This window comes from Myxocyprinus asiaticus, chromosome 12, assembly GCF_019703515.2.
Source record: "Myxocyprinus asiaticus isolate MX2 ecotype Aquarium Trade chromosome 12, UBuf_Myxa_2, whole genome shotgun sequence".
Lineage (NCBI taxonomy): Eukaryota > Metazoa > Chordata > Actinopteri > Cypriniformes > Catostomidae > Myxocyprinus > Myxocyprinus asiaticus.
In genome coordinates this window covers 14,862,852-14,883,185 of record NC_059355.1, presented here as the reverse complement: position 1 = coordinate 14,883,185, position 20,334 = coordinate 14,862,852, and the positions used below count along the sequence as shown (strand labels likewise).

Below are 20,334 nucleotides of genomic sequence, written 5' to 3'. Positions count from 1 at the left end.
GTCCACGCCGGTCTCCGGGCCCTACGCCCGCTTCGCCCTGGTCTTCTGTCACCATGCCTGTTCCTCCATGGTCTCCAGCTCCGTCTGGTCCCCTGTGTTCTCTTGCCCCATCTGGTCCCCTGGTATCCCTGCCTCACAGCCCATTTCTGCCTCTGCATCAAGGTCCAGGTCCACTACATCCCCCAGGCCCACCTTTGCTTTATAGCTCCCAGGTGAACACTTGTTCTGTTTTTGTTTTTTTGTGGGGGTTGTCCCTTGTGGGGGCTATGTAAAGTTTATGTGTTTTTGTTCATGTTCTGATTGATATTCTTCATTTAGTCATGTCTTTTAATTTGGAAGTTTAGTTCAGTGTTTCCTTATTCCTGTTTCCTTGTCTTGTGACCCTCATGTTTCATGTGTTTTGTTCTCATTGGTTTATAGTCATTGTCTTGTTATTCCCTTATTAGTTTTGTCTGTTCATTGGTTATCTTGTTATCAGTTCAGTCTTGTCATTGGTTGTTTTGTTATCTTGTTTGCCCCAGCCTCTGTATTTAAACCCTCATGTCTGCCTTTGTCTCTTGTCATGTATCGATCTTGTAATGTTGTTATCTTAGTTAAGTCTTAGTTCAGTCTAGTTTAGTTAATTTTTATGTTCTGTTTTGTATTGTTACTTTCACGCTTGGATTTCATGTTTGGATTTCACGTTTGGTTTTCACTTTGTCAAGAAAACTGCACTTGGGTTCTTCACATTATCATCTTGTCATCATCTTCATATGTTCCTGCCTGCACAAGGTTACACTGAATGTATGACTTGTGTGAGAAGAGGAAATATGGACATTATTTTGAATTCAGTGAGCAAAAAAATTGTGTTTTAGAAAATAACTTAAAAGTAATTAATAATGCTTGCTTTTCTACGAAGTAATCAGTAAATTAATCTGATTACAATTTTATAGAAGCAATTAGTCATTTGTAGTGGATTACTTTTTTGAGTAACTTACCCAACACTGCCCGTAAGTATTCTTAGTGACTGTTATAATAAATATTATGCCATCTTTATAGAGAAAAAAACACTTCTTCAGTCTAGATCCAGGGTTTCCAGGAGCCATGGACAGATGTATAAACCATCCTGGTTACTTTCATAACCTCCGTTCCCTGATGGAGGGAACGAGACACTGTGTCGATGTAGGTTCGACTAGGGGTCGCCCTTGGGAGCCCCAAACACCTATGGGAATTTAAATGCCACTCCCCCGGACATACGGGTATAAAAGGAGCTGGCTTGCAACCACTCATTCAGGTGTTGTGCTGAGGAGCCAAGACAAGGTCCCGGCCACGTCAGCGGATAGTTCAGTGTTGTGGCAGGAGGGACACAATATCTTGTTCCCTCCATCAGGGAATGGAGGTTACGAAAGTAACCAGGACGTTCCCTATCTGTCACTCACTCGATGTTGTGTCAATGTAGTGACACTAGGGGTCCCTATACAAAACGCCACAACTAGCTGAACTGTGTTACGTGAACTGGCGGTGCGAGATGGACATACCATTGTGTGCCTCGTAGCCAGCGCACCCAGCCATCACGTAATCTCCCCCAATGCTCTTACGAGCATCGTACGGTCCCCTGCACCCAATGAGCGATCCTCTGTTTGGAGACAGCGCTCCCTTTCCACTGTCCTCCAAAGCAGACAAAGACCTGCTCAGAGCATCTAAAGCTCTGCGTACGATCCAAATAGATGCGAAAAGCAGGCACCAGACACAGCAACGAAAAGGCTGGGTCTGCCTCCCCCTGGGGCAGCGCTTGCAGGTTCACCACCTGATCCCAAAACGGGGTCATGGGAACCTTGGGCCCATAGCCCAGTCGGGGTCTCTGTACTACATGAGAGTATCCCAGGCACGTGTCGCCAACAGAGAACGCCTGCAGGTTCCCTACCCTCTTGATGGAAGTGAGCGCAGTCAGGAGGGCAGTCTTCAAAGAGAGTGCCTTTAGCTCAATTGACTCCAGGGGCTCAAATGGAGCTCCCCGTAGGCCCCGAAGGACCATGGAGAGGTCCCACAAGGGGACGAGATACGGTCTGGGAGGATTCAGCCTCCTCACGCCTCTAAGGAACCTGATGACCAGGTCGTGCTTCCCAAGAGACTTACCATCAACTGCATCGTGGTGCACTGCTATAGCGGCCATGTACACCTTCAAGGTGGAGGGGGACAGCCACCCCTACAGCCTCTCCTGCAGGAAGGAAAGCACTGACCCGACTGCGCATATTTGGGGGTCTTCGCATCAGGAAGAACACCACTTAGCGAACAGACGCCACTTCAAGGCATACAGGCGCCTCGCAGAGGGAGCCCTAGACTGAGTGATCGTGTCTACCACCACGGGCTGTGGGCCACTAAGGTCTTCCGCGTCCCGTCCAAGGGCCAGACGTGGAGATTCCAGAGGTCTGGTCGCGGGTGGCAGATGGTGCCCCGTCCCTGAGAAAGAAGGTCCTTCCTTTCTCGGCGTGAGGTCCGAGAACCAAGTCTGGGTGGGCCAGTAAGGTGCTACTAGGACGACCTGCTCCTCGTCCTCCCTGACCTTGCATAGCATCTGTGCAAGTAAGCTCACTGGGGGGAATGCATACTTGCGTAGCCCCTGGGGCCAGCTGTGTGCCAGCGCATCTGTGCTGAGGGGAGCCTCGGTCAGGGCATACCAGAGCAGGCAGTGGGAGGATTCCCAGGAATCAAACAGGTCTACCTGCCCTTGACCGAATCGACTCCAAATCAGCTGGACCACCTGGGGGTGGAGTCTCCACTCTCCTCTGAGCGTGACCTGCCATGACTGTTGAGGCTGCCCGGGATGTGAGTGGCTCGCAACGACTTGAGCCGCTGCTGACTCCAGAAGAGGAGACGGCGGGCGAGTTGCGACATGCGACGATAGCGCACTTCGCCTTGGCGGTTGATGTGTGCTACCGTCATGGTATTGTCCATCTGGACCAACACGTGCTTGTCCTGGATCAACGGCTGAAGCCTCTGCAGGGCGAGCAGTACTGCCAGCAACGAGGCAGTTGATATGCCAACGCAGTCGTGGCCCTGTCCAGGGGCCGGCAACTGCACGCCCGTTGCACACGGTGCCCCAGCCATGCTTGGAGGAGTCTGTCGTAACCACGACATGCCTGGACACCTGCACTAAGGGGACCCCTGCCCACAGAAATGCAAGGTCTGTCCAAGGGCTGAATAGGCGGTGGCAGATCGGCGTGATGGCCACACGATGTGCCCCGCGGCACCATGCCCATCTCGGGAAGCCAGTGCTGAAGCGGTCTCATATGCATCAAGCCGAGCGGCATGACCACCGCCAAGGACGCCATATGCCCCAGGAGCCTCTGAAATTTTTTCAGTGGGACCACCATTCTCCACCTGAACGCCTTCAGACAGTTCAGCACCGACTGTGCACACTCGCTCGTGAGTCTAACTCCATGCAGAGAATAAAGATGCTCTGAACCAGGGAGAGCTTGCTCTTTTCCCAGTTGACCCGAAGCCCCAGCCGGCTGAGGTGGCTGAGCACCAAGTCCCTGTGTGCACACAAAAAATCCCGAAAGTGAGCTAGAATAAGCCAGTCGTTGAGATAGTTGAGGATGCAGACACCCACTTCCCAGCAAGGGCTGCCTCTGCGACTTTCGTGAAGGCGCGAGGTGACAGGGACAGACCGAAGGGGAGGACCTTGTACTGGTACGCCTGGCCCTCGAACGCAAACTGCAGGAAGGGCCTGTGTCGAGGTAAAATCGAGACGTGGGAGTACGCGTCCTTCAGGTCTACGCCGCGAACCAATCTTGATGCCGGACGCCCGCTAAAATGCGTTTTTGCGTCAGCATCTTGAACGGGAGTCTGTGCCAGCTCCACGTCAGCCTGCTACTGGGCGACCGCACCCGAGTGTGGGAGCGATCATGGCCGTCAGAAGCGGAGAGATAGCGACCGCAACCAGGAATTATACACAGACGGAAAGGCATCTTTAAAAAGTCTGTGCCACTCTTTTAGTAGGAAAATATACTCTTATTAGGAAGAATATAGTCTTTTAGCTGCTGAAGTGTGCGGCGTAAATCCAACAGCTTTCAAGGTGAATGGATCGGCGGAGGAATTCAGCTCGCTGAAACACAACCGCTCGGCTCCGAAGAAAAAAATCTGAATGAGTGGTTGCAAGCCAGCTCCTTTTATACCCGTATGTCCGGGGGAGTGGCATGCAAATTCCACTTGCCAATTCCCATTGGTCTTTTCTCAAAGATCAGAGGAGTTTGGGGCTCCCAAGGGCGAACCCTGGTGTCACTACATCAACACAACTTCGAGTGAGTGACAGATAGGGAACAAAGGATTTACTTAAAGTATTCTTTATATTTCAAAATGTATTTCTAGATAATCTGTTAATCATTATAGAAGGTAATAAAGTTAAGTTTTTTTTTTTATCTTATTAAAGGTATAGCTCACCCAAATGTGAAAACTGTGTGGGCTGTATTTGCGCGGTTGCCTGATCTGCATAATTCCTTTAATGAATCGGGTGCTAAACGAGCACAGACAGAGCGTGCAAAAAAAAAAAAAAAAAAAAAAAAAAAACAGCTTTCAGCAAATAGCCGTTTAGCGGACACATTTGGGTCAATCTTTCACAAAAGATGTCCAGGTCACATTTCACCCCAAACTCAATTTAAAGAAAATCTACTTAATGAATAAATGTGAAGAAAATATATATTTTACATAAAGAAAATGAAATCCATTAATATCTTTTGCACTGTTGCATTATTTGCCCAATATTCTCTTTATTGCAATGCATGCTAAATTTTTTTTTTTTCCAAAATGTTTAGATTTTTATTACTGTATTTTTATACAGTAAAATAAAAATAACTATACACTATTTTATTTGAATCAGCATAAATCAATACTGGCACAAATTCTAACAGGATATATATTTCATTTAAAAATTGTGCATGTAATAATTTGCACTTGGTGGAAATAGGCCCTTAGTGTGTCCAAAATTTCACATTATTCTAGACTTAGCACCTAGAACATGAGAAACATATCTATAAATACAATCCAAATGTTTGCGCACGCGCACACACACACACACACACACACACACACACACAAAAATCCCCTCTCATTTTATTCTAAACTATTCTGGAATGTCTCCACTGCTCAGTCTGTGAATTTCTGGGAATGTTAGATCTCATTGGGTCATTGACCCTGCTCTTAAAGGTCACTGAACGGAGCACACACTGGAATTTTGTGCAATCAGACTTGGAAGTGTTCCAGAGAACCAATCCTTTCAACTCGCTCCAGAACTCTGAAGTATGTACTACTAGAAGTACTTACAGAAAAGGAAGAGATTACATTTAATCATATATCAAACTACAGTGTTAGTGTCATTGTGTGAACATGTGGTTAATTGCACGTTGTTATGCAGTTGCAAGGGTGTTTGCTTACTAGCCCGAGTCAAAACAGTCCACCTCCAAGTTTCTTTGATATTCTGGTCTCTACATGTGGTTCAGACTTTCCTTTAATGTGTTTTTGCATCTAAATTGTTGTTGGCAACACTTTCAACTTTCAAGGGCTCTACAGCTGTGATCTCACTTCATAGATTCCGTTAAACAAGCCAAAAGTCTTGGTCTTGTTGTCTCGACGGTGGAGTTATCTAATACTGAGCACTCTTTCCTATCTGTCTGGCAACAGTCAGTCTGTCACTTCTCTTTGAGTTCAATAATAAGCCTTTCTGTTATCTCTCCTCTCAGCCCAGTTAAATCAACAACACGGAAGGACCAACACGACCCCTTTTCTGCTTGCTGCTTGAATCATAAACTTAATCCTTTGTCAAACGGAAACAATTGCCATTGGCAATTTTTTGACATTTCCAAGGCAAAGGTGGTCTGGATCAGGCTTGTGAAAACTTTTATGTGTTTTCTTCTGTTCAGACTACAAAAAACTAAAGGATTTGAGTTGGATAGGCAAATATATATATATATTATTATTTATATTATATATAAAATTACATAATAATGATGCAAAACACATTAGGCATCAGGTTTAGCACACAGCATTACCTATCTCTGCTACAATCTGAAGTTGACTGACTCCCGGCTGGTAAAACCCAGAGTTGAGATGGAGATTAATCGTGAAGGGTTGTCCTCTCCTCACGATCAGTCGATCGGTGCCATTCAGCTCTGTGTGGTGGTCAGTGTTATTGAACTTACATGCCAGATCCCAGGTGCCAATGTCTAGAGCTGTGAGACAGAAAATAAAGATTATTATGTGCTGCAGATGAGTACCACTGCTGAACAGACGGAGGAAGAATGGACCCTATTTAATTTAATAATACACATTATTGGTCTTTCCTGGTTTCCTCTATAGGACAATTAATTTTTTACAATAACCTATTCTTGACGATAACTAAAAAACATTTAACCTCCTGAGACCCCCGCATGACTGCTGTGTGCATTTTCCATTTCATTTTTTGATTTGTAACTAGTAGCACTTTATAAACAAGTGGGAAAAAAAAAAAATTCTAGAGCAAATAGTGTTCCTAAAAATTGATGTTCAAATATGTGGACAGCAGGACTAAGTTGTGAAATTTTAAGTAATACCAAGCTATAGAAAGTCCGATTTTGTTCATCAAATAATTTATTATGTGTCTAGGAGTGTTGGTTATTCGTGTTTTTGAAACTTTATAGACATTACAGCTGCTTTTCTATAAAGCTGAATAAATAATTCTGATTAAAAGTAATGGCCAGCATCATCAAATCTCTGACAATCATGATAAAATAAAATGTTGCATTATAAAATGTATATTAAAATGAGCCGAAATGACCCACAGATGTGTTATAGTTGAAAATTATTAAAAATAACTAACATGTTTTTTCAACTTTTAGGGGAATAAGGTGGACTTCATCTTTATCAACACGCTGACGTGTGAAAAATGAATGGATTTTTTAAAGTGCCATATGAAACGAAACTAGTGACGCTCCTCTTTACAACCAAATAGGTTTCAATAAAAAAACTTAAAGGTTTCTTACCAGAGGCACTTTTGTTGGCGCTGCACCCATTTGAGCGCTTCATGGAAATCAACATCACGCTGTTGTGTCACGTGACACAGTGCGCCAGAAGTTTAACCCTTAATTCACAGTGTAGAATCTTGTGAACAGTATTCATTCAGTTTTAATTCATTTTAATAATGCTTGCATATAGTGAAGCCAAAATACAACGTCCACACATGTGGACATGGGGTCGCCCTAGGTTAAGGTCAGACCTACTGTGAGCTCCAAGGTTGTTAATCGATGGTATATACTTAATTTGAAGCCATCAGTCTGCATTATTTCAACATAATAAAAAAAAAAAAAATCATGTTTAATAGTGGAATTCCTGCTGAAGAACTACACTACCCAAAATGCTGAAGAGAAATATCCACCATTCAGAGATTTGCAGAAAACAAAGTGTGCCAAAAGAGCTCTGCAGCAACCGCACTGTAAATGATGCAATCAAGTTACACTCTCAAACAACTTATATATTTGTATATATCTAAATATTTTGCAATAATATACAAATATATTGTTTATATGCTTATTATCAACTTTTTTTAAATCAATAGTTTTATTTCTTACCATAATTTTTTTATTGATGTCATTCAGAATGCTTCATGGGATTATAGTTCATTCCCTCATGAAAGACGGTAAGTACACAGTCTTGTTCCTTTGTCTTTGCCCTACATTTTTGCTTGTTTATTATCAGGTTTCACTCCAAAATTCATACATTATGAAAGTAAAAGAGGTTTTGAACATTGTTTTATGCTGACTTTACCATGTCTTAATGAATTATTTCACCATTTACTATTGTGGTACTAAGTTGCCCAATTCGCGGTCAAACGACTCTTTTGAACAGGATGATTTTAACGAATCAGCCGAAAAGATTTCGAAAATGCGAAAGAGCTTTGAACACAAAGCTCATGTTAACAGTTTGAATCAGAGTCAATTTCTCCGTGAATCATACAGTGAATCAGCCATCAGTGGCCATCATACTGGACATTTATAACATGCGTTTGCATTTATAACATTTTGCAAACTAAATCTTTCAGTTGCTTCAATAGTTCCGTAGTAATTTTTGTTTGTTTGAAGCCCTAATTCAACCATGATTCTATATAATATAAAATATTATATTATAAAATATTTTATTACCAAGGTACTTTTGTGCTTATGATATGTTCATCCATATCATAAGCACTGTTCTGGTATTTCAAAGAAGCATTCTCTTATATTAACTGGTAGGAAACCAGGGTTAGGAAAACATGACACTTTTCTGTGGTTAGTATTTACCAGAAATTACACTGAACTGTTTGAACTCGCTGACCATCATATATACAGTATGCATACCATTCATACCATTTAGCACAAGAGGAGACTATAAAAACTGCTTTTTCTTGCATGTTGTTTGCCCTCATGACATTTCCTCAAGGCAAGTGGGGTTTGCCTGTGATTTGGGTTTAAGAGGAAAACACCCTGGAAACAAAGACTTTCACATCCAAGCAATTTACTTTCACAGCTGTTCTCCAGATAAACATGTCAAAATGAGTGTTTGGTTACACTGACAGTCACCGAAAGTGCACACAATTACATGAATATGACAAACAAGTTCGGAAAATGCTGAAAAAAAGCATCTTTATACATAATTTCAAGTCTAATGTCATTGTATGGTCTTCTTCTGAGAAGTTCTTGCACAATACACAAATCATGAACAGCACTCTTGCAATATGGTGACGTAAAGTGTCAACAGCTGAATCTGATCGCTGTGTTTCAGATCTGTTGATGTTGACATTTTCATGTGCCCATCATAAAACAGCACAATAAAAGAAAAAGAAAAGAATCATTTTAATTAGTTTTAAAAGAAAACTAATTAAAATGATTTCTATCTTTTTTTTTAAATAGAAATCATTTTGATTAGTTTTCTTTTATCACAATATCAAAATTAATTAAAAATGAATTTTAAACAATATCTCTACTTTCTTAAATTACTACACACATGTATTTTTAGTTCAAAGGTGAATAACATGAATGTCTGTTATAACAGGAGTGCCTGGTAATTTAAAAAAATCTAAAGAATGCATGGCACATGTGAAGGATGTGGTTTATGTTGAACAGATGCAGCTTTGCAGAGCAGTTTACTGAGAAATATTATCTGTCACTGATTACACTCAGTGCATCAGTGTGATGCGCAAACCATCATTGGTCCTCACACAATGATTTCTTATGACATCTAAACATTTTTACTACAGCGCACAACATATTTTAGTTTGGATTACATTAAAAAATTACATTTACAAGCTTGTTCGAGTGTGATCAAATTGCGCGGTAGCTGCAGAGCATTGCACTTGTGATGTAAAGGACCGGGGTACAAGTCCTGAAGAGCATGCAAGTCCACACGCTAGACCAAAGTGTCATAGAAGCATCACAAAATTATGTGGTTGTGTTTTTCAACTCACATTTGTTTTTTTAACACTATCAGTTAGGTTTAGGGTAGAGAGGTCAATATTGTTGATTTAAAACTCGATCATTGACATTAAAAATGTAATCTGTTTGGGAAAACATTTAACGTGTTTTTAGCACCACACAGACGTGTAGCTAGACCCTGGCTGACAGGGCTGAAGCCCGGGATCTTTTGTTAATAGCCCCAAATGTTTTTTTGTGATGGAAAAAAAAAAGAAAAAAGTAAGGCTTAATGTTCATTACATCAGGGCACAAAAGCAACAAGGCAGGCTGCAATTCTGACTTCAATTGTAAATGAATTCCTATCAGTGAGCCCAACTTGCATTACTTGACAGTTCGCACTTTGACGTTTATCTGCTGTTCCTGCTCAAGTTTATCAAACACGTAACAAGCACATGGAGTGGGAGCTTTCTATTTTCTCTCACAGGGGTGCAGCTTTTCTGTATCAGAGGCACTGAGCTTTTATTATGCAAGCCTTATTTCTAAATATATAATCTATAAGCCTCATTTATAATCTTCATTTGTTTTTAACAATCCTCACACTAAACAGATTTGAATGCATGCACCAGTCAGCTTGTTTAGAGCACCCCTACTAGCTCCGTAAGGTGGACTCTTCCTAGGTGAAATCATTAGCAGCAAGTTCACTGTAGTGATGGGAAGATCGGATCATTTTACTGACTTGAATATTTGAGTCTCGTTCAGCAAAATGAATGAATCTTTATTCAAGTAATTTCGTTCATTTCGTTCATTTGAGCAGAATTAAATTAAAATGTTACATTTTCAATAGCCAAATCCCCCCCAACATGTCTACTTACGTAAACTTTATATTATATTACTATTATAGTCCCAATAAGGAAAAATAGATAATGCAGCCAAGGACAAATTATGAGAAACAGTAAGATTAGTTCACCTCTGGAATCTTCTTGTCCGAGTTGTTCATTCTTTTGTCACTTCATAGCGTATACGGCTGTCACGTGACAAAAGAACGAACGACTCGGATCAGAAGACTCGAGAGGTGAACTAATAATTTTGGTTTCCTGTGTGAGTAATGCATAGCATATACGGCTGTTACGTGACAAAAGAACGAACGACTTGGACCAAAAGAGTCGAGAGGTGAACTAATAATTTCTGTTTCCTGTACAGCGCCTATGCGGTTTTCACGTAACAAACGAACAGAGGATGCATGGCCAACTAAAATGAACAAATCACTCTCTGAGACTACTCGTTCTTCTGAGTCACATAAAAGATTAGTTCACTAGTTCACTGAATGGCGAGCCAACCAGACTTTTAGCATTAGACGATCAGAATGAAAAAGGTATGTCAGTAACAATACCTTCAAACAACAAAACATTAACAAGGATAAGATTTGTATGATGTATGATTGTTATGCCAGTAGGTAGCCACATTAATGAGCTAACAGTTGCTAACTGGTTAAGTTACACGTGAGCTGACCAAATATCTAGATTTATAATTATTCGTTGATAATTTGTAGTAGGGATGTGCATGGTTACCGTTTTTAACATTTGGTTAACCACAAGGTTTCATGAAGGGTTAATCGGGTTTTTGCTGGGAATCGGTACGCGTTTTCTTTTTTCTTTTTAAGATTAACATTTTTATTTGAGTCATAGAAATGACAAAGAAAAACAAAACATATATACAATGAATCAACATTTAACTCCCACTACTACTCCTCCCCCTCCCCAATCAACAACCCCACCCGACCCCCTACGAACATCCTCGTGGTCTCACATAAGTACAGATGCACAGAAAATTTTTTATAAAATAAAAAATATATAATAATCATACACATCTCAAACTATGCCTTTCTCTCCACAGTCCCTCCCCGAGAGTCCCCCAAAAATGTCAAATAACTGCCCCATTTCCCATCAAATGAATCCCAGATCCCTAGCCTTCTACACGACACCTCCTCGAAAGCTGCCACCCTGCCCATCTCCTCGCACCACTCACGAAACGAGGGGGCTGCAGCTGACTTCCATCCTCTAAGGATAACCTGTCTGCACACCATAACACCGACCAGGATCCAATTCTTCATGTACTTATCTCCTACAACAATGACCGCCCCGTCACCCAAAATACAGAGCCTGGGGCAAAAGGAGATCCGATTACCCAATACGTCGGACATAAAATTCTGGACCCTCAACAAGAACTCCTGTATCTTACGACACCCCCAAAAAACATGGGTGGAGTCTCCATCTTCTAAATGGCATCGCCAGCAGATGGGTGTGTCCTTAAGACCAAGCCTATACAATTTAGAAGGGGTCCAATAAAATCTATTTAGAATCTTAAATTGCATAAGGCGCACCCTTGCATCTCTAGATGCAGACTTGACATTTTTAAGAATCCTAGCCCACACTCCCTCCTCCAAAAACAAATTTAAATCTTCCTCCCATAATCTTTTGAGGGAATTTAAAGCTACATCCCCCAGACTCTGAATTAGCAGGGAGTAATACACTGATCCCTCATGACCTATTCCAAAAGCAGTAATCACCACTCCCAGAGTATCTGCCGCTCTAGGGGGGTGCGTGCCACTCACAAAAACAGTGCAGAGTAAGTGGCGCAGCTGTAAATACTTATAAAATTGAGATCTGGGAATCCCAAAATTTTGAACCAAATTTTCAAAAGGTCTCAATACTCCACTCTCATATAGGTCACCGAGTGTATTAACCCCCCTCACAATCCAATCTGACCAACAGAAAGGGGACTTATTAATGCATTAATGCATTAATGCAATATCAGACAAATTAGCTGGGAATAAAATTCCCAAATACTTAATGCCCTGTTTGGGCAACTGGAAGGCGCCCGGCTGGAAGGCCATTATAGGACAGTACGCTGTCAAAGCCAAAGCTTCGGATTTAGACCAACTGACTTTGTATCCTGAGAACTTGGAAAAGGAATTAATAATTCTGTGGAGGCAAGGCATAGATCTAGTGGGGTCGGGGATGAATAATAAAATATCATCTGCGTAAAGCAGAAGCTAATGCGCCACACCTCCCGCAATCACCCCTGGAAAATCATCCTCCTTTCTTATCGCGGCTGCTAATGGTTCCAGGGCAAGACAAAACAATAATGGGGAAAGAGGGCAACCCTGCTGAGTGCCCCTATTCAGAGTAAAATAATCTGAAATTAATCAGGTCCATTTGTTTGTACCGCTGCTACAAGGTGTTTATAAAGTAACTTAATCCAACCAATAAATGTACTCTCGAACCCATACATTTCCAAAATCTTAAAAAGAGAATCCCATTCTACCATATCAAACGCATTTTTGGCGTCAAGTGAGATGGCAGCGACCAGAGATTGTTCATACACTACTGACCACATGATATTGATGAGACGCCTAATGTTATCAGAAGAGCTGCGGCCCCGAATAAACCCCACCTAATCTATATGTATAAGAGATGTCACAACTTTACTTAATTGGTTGGCCAAAATTTTTGACAAAATTTCTACATCTAGTTGGATCAGGGAGATTGGACGGTAACTTTTACACTTGCATGGATCTTTGTCCTTTTTAAGAATCAGACTGATCCGGGCTTGTGTCATGGTTGGGGGAAGCTTTCCATTCTTTAATGATTCAGTATAAAATTCTAACAAAAGTGGAGCCAGTTCTGTAGCATAGGATCTAAAAAATTCTGTGGCAAAACCATCTAGCCCCGGAGCCTTGCCAGTAGGCTAGGGACTTAATTACCTCGTCAAGCTCCTCCAAGGTTATCTCAGAATCAAGAGCATTTTTTTGCTCAGTCTTCAGTTTAGGAAGATCTAATGGTTCCACAAAGTTTCTAATGTCTTCATCAGTAGACAAAGACGTGGAACTATAAAGATGAAGATAGAATTCTTTAAAGGCATTATTAATATTAACGGCTGAGGTAAAAATTTCACCACCAGCAGATTTCAATGAGGGAATTGTAGAAAAAGACTCTTTCTGCTTTATATTTCTAGCCAAAAGCTTCCCTGCTTTGTCCCCCACACAAAGTATGACTGCCTTGCCCTGAATAACCAAAACTCCACTTTTTGCGACAAAATAGTATTATATCTATATTTCAATTGGGTCAATTCTCTGAGGCCATCAGATATCATACGGCGCTTCAGCTCTGCCTCTGCACTTTTAATATTTCCTTCCAACTCCACGAGTTCTCGTGCTTTGGATTTTTTGGTGAATGAGGCATACTGTATGATCCGACCTCTAAGAAACGCCTTAAGTGCCTCCCAAGCCACATACCGAGGACCAGTTGGTCTCCATATAAACACTGATTTCAGTCTATAACATTTGCTGGAAATCAGGATTTTGCAAAAGGGATACATTAAGGCACCACCTATATGATTTCTTTTTCTCCGTATGTGGCAACACCTCTAAACTCACCAGGGCATGATCTGAGACTAAAATGTTTCCAATTGAGCAATCAACAACAGATGAAATGAGGGATTTGGATATAAAAAAAAAAATCTATTCTAGAATAAATCTTATGGACTAATGAAAAAAATGTATAGTCTCTAGAAGATGGGTTCAAAAGTCGCCAAATATCTGTGAGACCGAGATTTTAACACATCCTGTGAAGCGTCAATGTTGCTCTAGGGGGCTTACACAATTTTGCTTCACTATGATCAAGGACTGAGTCCATCAAAAGATTAAAGTCTCCTCCCAAAATTATATCATGAGGGGTGCCAGCAGCTTGCAACATCCCTTCAAGATCTATAAAAAAGCCCTGATCATCAGCATTAGGTGCGTAAATATTAGCCAAAATCAGACTTTGTCCCTGAATTTCTGCTAAAACAATAATGACTCTTCCTAATTTATCATTAAACTGTTTGAGAAATTTGAATTGTAAATGTTTATTTACCAAATTAATGACTCCCTTGCTCTTACTTGAGCCAACACTAAAGAAAACATGTCCACCCCATATCTTCCCAAATTTTTCAGCTTCATGCGGAGAAAGATGTGTTTCTTGAAGAAACACCATATCATATTTCTTACGTTTAAGAAAAGTAATAAACTTCCTTCTTTTTATGGGGTGCTCCAACCCATTCACATTCCACATGGAGAGAGATAGTACACTCATATTAACATTTGACAATTTGATATAATAGAAAAATAAATTGTGTGCCAAAAACAAAATTATGAAGACCACATTTCAACATCAATGCAACAATAAAACCCTGAACTTCCCCCCCAAAAAAACAAACAGAAAAAAGAAAAACGTGCGCATTAACCCCACGCACGAAAGTGCCAACCGGCGTCAATCCCTTTAAACTCAAAGAGTACACCTACAAGAGCCCCCGCGACAACTTTGCCATCGGATTGCTCAATTTTGCCTCACAAATTTGTAAGGCAAAATTACATAACATCAAATATTTTGTAAAACAAACCCCAGCCAATAGGCAGAATAAACACTCGAAGGTGTGTTCCTTCACAAAACAAATTCCAGCCGATATAAAGCCGTTCAGTTTCCTCGGACAGACAAACGAATCTTCAGTGAGCCTGCTGATGAGTGCAGCAGATAACATAATAATTCCAATGTCCCACGAAAATACTCCACAAATCATTCTCCAGCCAACAGGAGGCATAAGCACAAGGAACTGACAGATTCATCCATAACTGTCCCGAAGTAATTTTATTCAACAAAACAAGCTACAACCGCTAGGCTGAATCAGCACAAAGGAAACGAAACACGCATCCCGGTTCCTCGGATGGTCAAGAATCAATTCACTCGGAGGCCACATAAAAGTATATCCCATGATTTACACAGTCCGCCAACTTTATGAAAGACATCCTTTGTGTGGGCATGTAGATATTTTGCAGTCATCCGTTCATTGTAAAAGTGATCTTCCGTCAATGAAAAAGTTTCTTTAAGGAAAAGTGTTAATCCACAAAACAAAACAAATTCCAGCCACTCGGCGGAGCCAACGCAAAAGGAAACAAAAATGGTGCCCAGCTTCCTCTGAAAGCCAGAGTATGTACAGTGAGTCAATCCACTCACAAGAAAAACACCCAATGGTTACTCACCCATTATTCTCAGTCTGGCTGAAAACATCAGAGCAAAAGTGATCTTCCGCTGATGTAAGAGTTTCTTGCATTCCTTAAACCGATCGCGTTTCTCTCTTGTCGAGTTCGCAAAGTCCAGGAACAAGAAAATATTGTAATTCTTCCAAGAAAGCTTTCCTTTGCTCCTCGCCTGGCGCAACATGAGATCTTTATCGGATGATTTCAAAATTTTGGCCAGAATCGATCGGGGCTGGGACTCTGTGAGCTCGCTTGATTTCCAGCTTGCGGCCTGTTATGTCGAGCAGACTCAGGAAAAGCTCGTCTAGGAATTTCACCATATCTCTGCCCTCCACATGCTCAGGAATTCCAACAATTCGAATGTTATTCCTGCGGCTTCTATTCTCAAGATCTTCAAGCTTTTCAAGAACACGTTCCAAATCAACTTTGGTCCTGGGCGGATTAGCGGCTAATTCCCTCTCTGATAACTCCAAATAATCGATTCGTTTTTCAACATCTGTCACTCGTGACTAGCTCAGAAAAATTTTTTCCATCACCATAATGGATCAACGTATTACAGCAAGATCCTCCAAGTCCACAAGTACCTTCGTCAACATCACCGACATGTTGTACAGTTGACGCTGGATTCCTTCTCCCGCCGCACCATCCAAATCGAGTCCCCAGTCCACAGGCCTGTCTGGGCTTTCATCTTGAACCGTAAGTGTCTTTTAATGTCTCCAGAGCCCGAGGATTTTGACTTCTTTGCCATGTTTACCTCAAACAGTAAATGTGTAACTGGGTGTACCGAATTTCACCGGATTATATCATGATTATACCATGCCCTTCGCATGGCGTCACCCGACTCCCCCGCTGGACAGAATGTTAATTGTGATGAAATTTCCTCAAACACTACTCAAAATAGTGATCCCCCAATGGCGATTTATTGCCACGTTAAATAAAATGAAAAATTAAGATTTCGAGAATAAAGTTGTAGCATTATGAGATTAAAGTCATAATAGTTTGAGAATAAAGTTGAAGCATTATGAGATTAAATTTGTACTATTTTGAGAAAAAAATAGATAAGCTGTGGTAGTAATCATTCTTTTTAGTCATTTACATCTGGCTAAAGATCAAACTGACAAGTTTGTGACCGTGGGACCCGACAGAATTCCAAATGAACGAGTGCAAATTAAAAGTATAGAACTGACTACAATAATCAAGTATCCAAATCTAGATAATATGTCAATTAATGATCAATAATAATTGGAATCTCAAAATAAATTCGAGGTCTAACATTAGTGGAGTCAGATTCGGTCTTAACTAAATCAAACAGTTATGACGCTACAGCCATTCATGCACGAAATAGACGAACGTGCAGATACCTTCACCACTTCGCTGGATTCCACCATTGGGCCAACGAGGTGGCATTTTTACAGGGATGACATTAGGGTAAGTAAATAATGACAGAATGTTCATTTTTGGGTGAACTATTCCTCTAAGGGAAGGTATTTGTAGAGAACCATGGGAATGCAGAAACACTTTCTCTTTTTAGTATGTTGTAAACTAACCACCCTGCGGTGAGATAATTAGTCTCAGGCCAGAACAAGAGAGGGACAGATTGTTTGTGTGCATGTGTGTTGTCCTGCATATTTGTGTAGTTTAGTGGGGTATGTGCACAGCAGGGTTTCCTCTGTTTTCTATCAGTCTATCCCTTTTTTAATCTTTAACAACTCTTTCATCCAAAGTCTCAAAAAGATGCCATCTTGTTGAGTGTGTAAGGGGGCCATGCCCCCTCAGATTTTTAAGTCAAACAATTCTGAATGCAAAATACATGAGAGTTTCTTCAACTTCAGGCACTTTCACGTCCCAGGGTTTGATTTTTGTTGAAACCTTTTCTTTTTGTTATATGAAGGCCACATTAAAACTGACTTTCTTCACAGGCCTTCATATATTTTTCCATTTTTTTTTTTTTTACTTTTCAAATGCCTTTTATGTAGAGATTTTACTATTTTATCCTTGACCCAGACCAAGACTTTCAATATTAAACTATGAAAGTCCATTATAAAAATACAAATTGCACACATTTAAAACTATGATCATCTAAAGAGTCAAATAAACATAAACCGTTACTACTACTAATATACTAATAATATAATTAAAATAATCATGAATATAATATAATATATATATATATATATATATATATATATATATATAAAATTTACAGTAAGTATTAATCTTTGTTAATGTTAGTTAATAAAAATTGTTAATTTTAGTTCATGCTAGTTCGTAGTGCATTAACTAATGTTAACATACAACTTTTGATTTTAAAAATATATTAGTATATGTTGAAATTAACAAATAATAATTAATACTGTAAAAGTATTGTTCATTGTTAGTTCATGTTAACTAATGTAAGTTTATTTTAAAGTGTTACCACCATTTCAAAATTTACAGTTTGAAAATGTTGCAACCTCAATCAAATATATGCATAATACCCCTGCGTGTGGGTGTGGGTTTGCTGGCATGTGTGTCTCATCCTTGGCTCACACTCTGTTTAACTTTATTCGGATGTACTTTTGACAGTTTGAGTGTACTGTATGTAGATTAGACTGTCTGCCAGTATAAACTAGGATGGGTATTCTGGACCAGTGCAGGTCACACAATGAATGAGTGGTTGGACGAATACGATAATGAGCTGACAAATAAACATGTGAATGCTGCTTTTATAGAAAGGTGAGGGAAAATAACGGTCCTTGCTGGAATTTTCCTTTTATGGTCAGGCGACTGCTGTACTATTTTAATCATTATGACCCTTTATAAATATTTTTAGATGAGGACATAGTAAACAGCTGTCTAGTGCCTCAAGTCTACAGATGCTCTTTTACTGAGAGACACTTCAAAGCATCAGCAACGCTTACTTGTACATGCAACAGTGGAAACTACACGGTAAACAGAAAACAAGAGTAAAACTGAATTGGTCCTTTCAGCAGAGTTCATAACCCACTACATCAATTCTGCACTGCTGCACTCCTTAAATGACACCAAACTTTACAGGCTAATTATACATACCAGAGATGCCAAATTTAATGCCACCTACACTGTCTCTTGTTGAGCTTCACTGTGGGTGGAGAGGTTGTCATTAAACAACCATATAAAGCTCCAAAGTAGATAAAACAGCTGAATTTAGCATTTACATCCAAAAAGGTATGGTTATAGTATTTACAGCATAGCATTTGTATCTCATCCCAGATAATCTTATAGTTCCAACATATACATATACATATATACATATATATATATATATATATATATATATATATATATATATATATATATATATATATTTTACAGCACAGTAAATATGGGTGTTCGGTTTACTTGTGTAACACAATAGACAATTCATCAGATCCCATAGTGAACAAAATGAATTTAACAACACTGTAAAACACTGAAAATGCGATGTTGTGATCTTTTAATGAGCTGTTTCTACCCGTCTGAACATTAGTTATTGTTGTAACACAAAGTAGTCGTATTTAGCAACTCATAATAATATTTTGACAATAAACCAATTAATTTAAATGTTTCCACAAGCTTAATGTTAAGGTTGCCTGGCAAAACGGTTGTTACAGTGTGGAACTATATGAAATATACGCTTGACATTCAATTCCCTGAGAATAAAAGTTCAAAAGCTCTATTTATTATTCTCTCATAAGCCACCATTATAACAACGTGTACTTCTAATATAATAAAGTTACAAGCATTGAAGTAGCGTACTGTTCTTACAGTGTGAGAGTCACTTACCCATGTTGTTAATGTTGTAATGTTTTTGTGAAGGGTGAATTTCACTGTGCTCTCTCACACCGACCCGCGCTTTTATTTATAGAGCGCGTGACGCATCAGGGCGACACGCCCACACGTGTGTAAGAGCTCGTGGACCGTTTAAACAACAACTGACACAGTGTGTGAAGTAAAACCGTTATTGATCACTGGATTGAAATCCGTCATACATCTACTCACTCTTTCTTTACTTCACACGTTTCTGTTTCAAGTTTTGAGCTAATTTACGTGGTGTTTTATTGATTTAGCTAATTCAAATTCCCAATTTATTTAAATACGTTTGAACCATTGCACATTTGTAATTAGATGTTTCATGAAAGATATTACAGGTGCTTGTCTTTGTATATAATGTGTACTTTTAAGTAAATACACCTACACTACCGGTCAAAAGATTTGAAACACTTACTCATTCTTTATTATAATTTTTTTTCTTCACATTTTAGAATAATAGTATAGTATCACCCTGGGATGCTTTTTAAACAGTATTGAAGGAGTTCCCATCTATGTTGGGCACTTATTGGCTGCTTTTCTTTATTATTTGGTCCAAGTCATCAATTTCAAAAACTTTTTTTATTTATTAATTTTTAGTTTTATAATGAAATAAATTAATATGGTGGCACAATTATATTTTTGTCTACAAAACTAATTTCAAACATTTAAGCATATGCCTTCAGATCAAAAGATTTTTAAGATCATGAGAAACATTTCAGTCAAGTGTTTCAAAACCTTTGACTGGTAGTGTATATTAGATTTATAATGCAATTTGCATGCAAAAAAAAAAAAATAAATTAAAAAAAATAATAATAATCTTATTGTCTTGTTTTCCAGTAAAAATATCTACACATTCTTAAAACAATCAAAATTTACTTGAGAAGCAAAATGATAATACAGTATATTTTGTCTTGTTTTCAGAGAACTCTAACAAAATTTTGGCAATGCAGTAAGAAATACTGTAAATACTTGATTCAAAGGGGGAAAAGTTTATTTTCCTTACCCCATTGACAAATACTTTTCTTTATTTTTTTATTTTTTTAAGCATAAACA

At 39.6% G+C, this 20,334-nt stretch overlaps 1 protein-coding gene across 1 annotated transcript in view; it reads right to left on the bottom strand.

Moving 5' to 3' along the window:
- LOC127449055 (protein-glutamine gamma-glutamyltransferase 2-like) overlaps positions 1–19,306 on the bottom strand; it is a 36,330-nt gene extending 17,024 nt beyond the window's left edge. Inside the window, exons 1-2 of the mRNA XM_051712161.1 lie at positions 19,255–19,306; positions 6,027–6,206 (exon numbers count right to left, since the gene is read on the bottom strand). Of these exons, the coding sequence (XP_051568121.1) occupies positions 6,027–6,206; positions 19,255–19,258 (184 nt within the window). The 5' untranslated portion in view covers positions 19,259–19,306. The remainder of the gene's footprint in view (positions 1–6,026; positions 6,207–19,254) is intronic.
- Between the last annotated feature and the right edge of the window lie 1,028 nt (positions 19,307–20,334).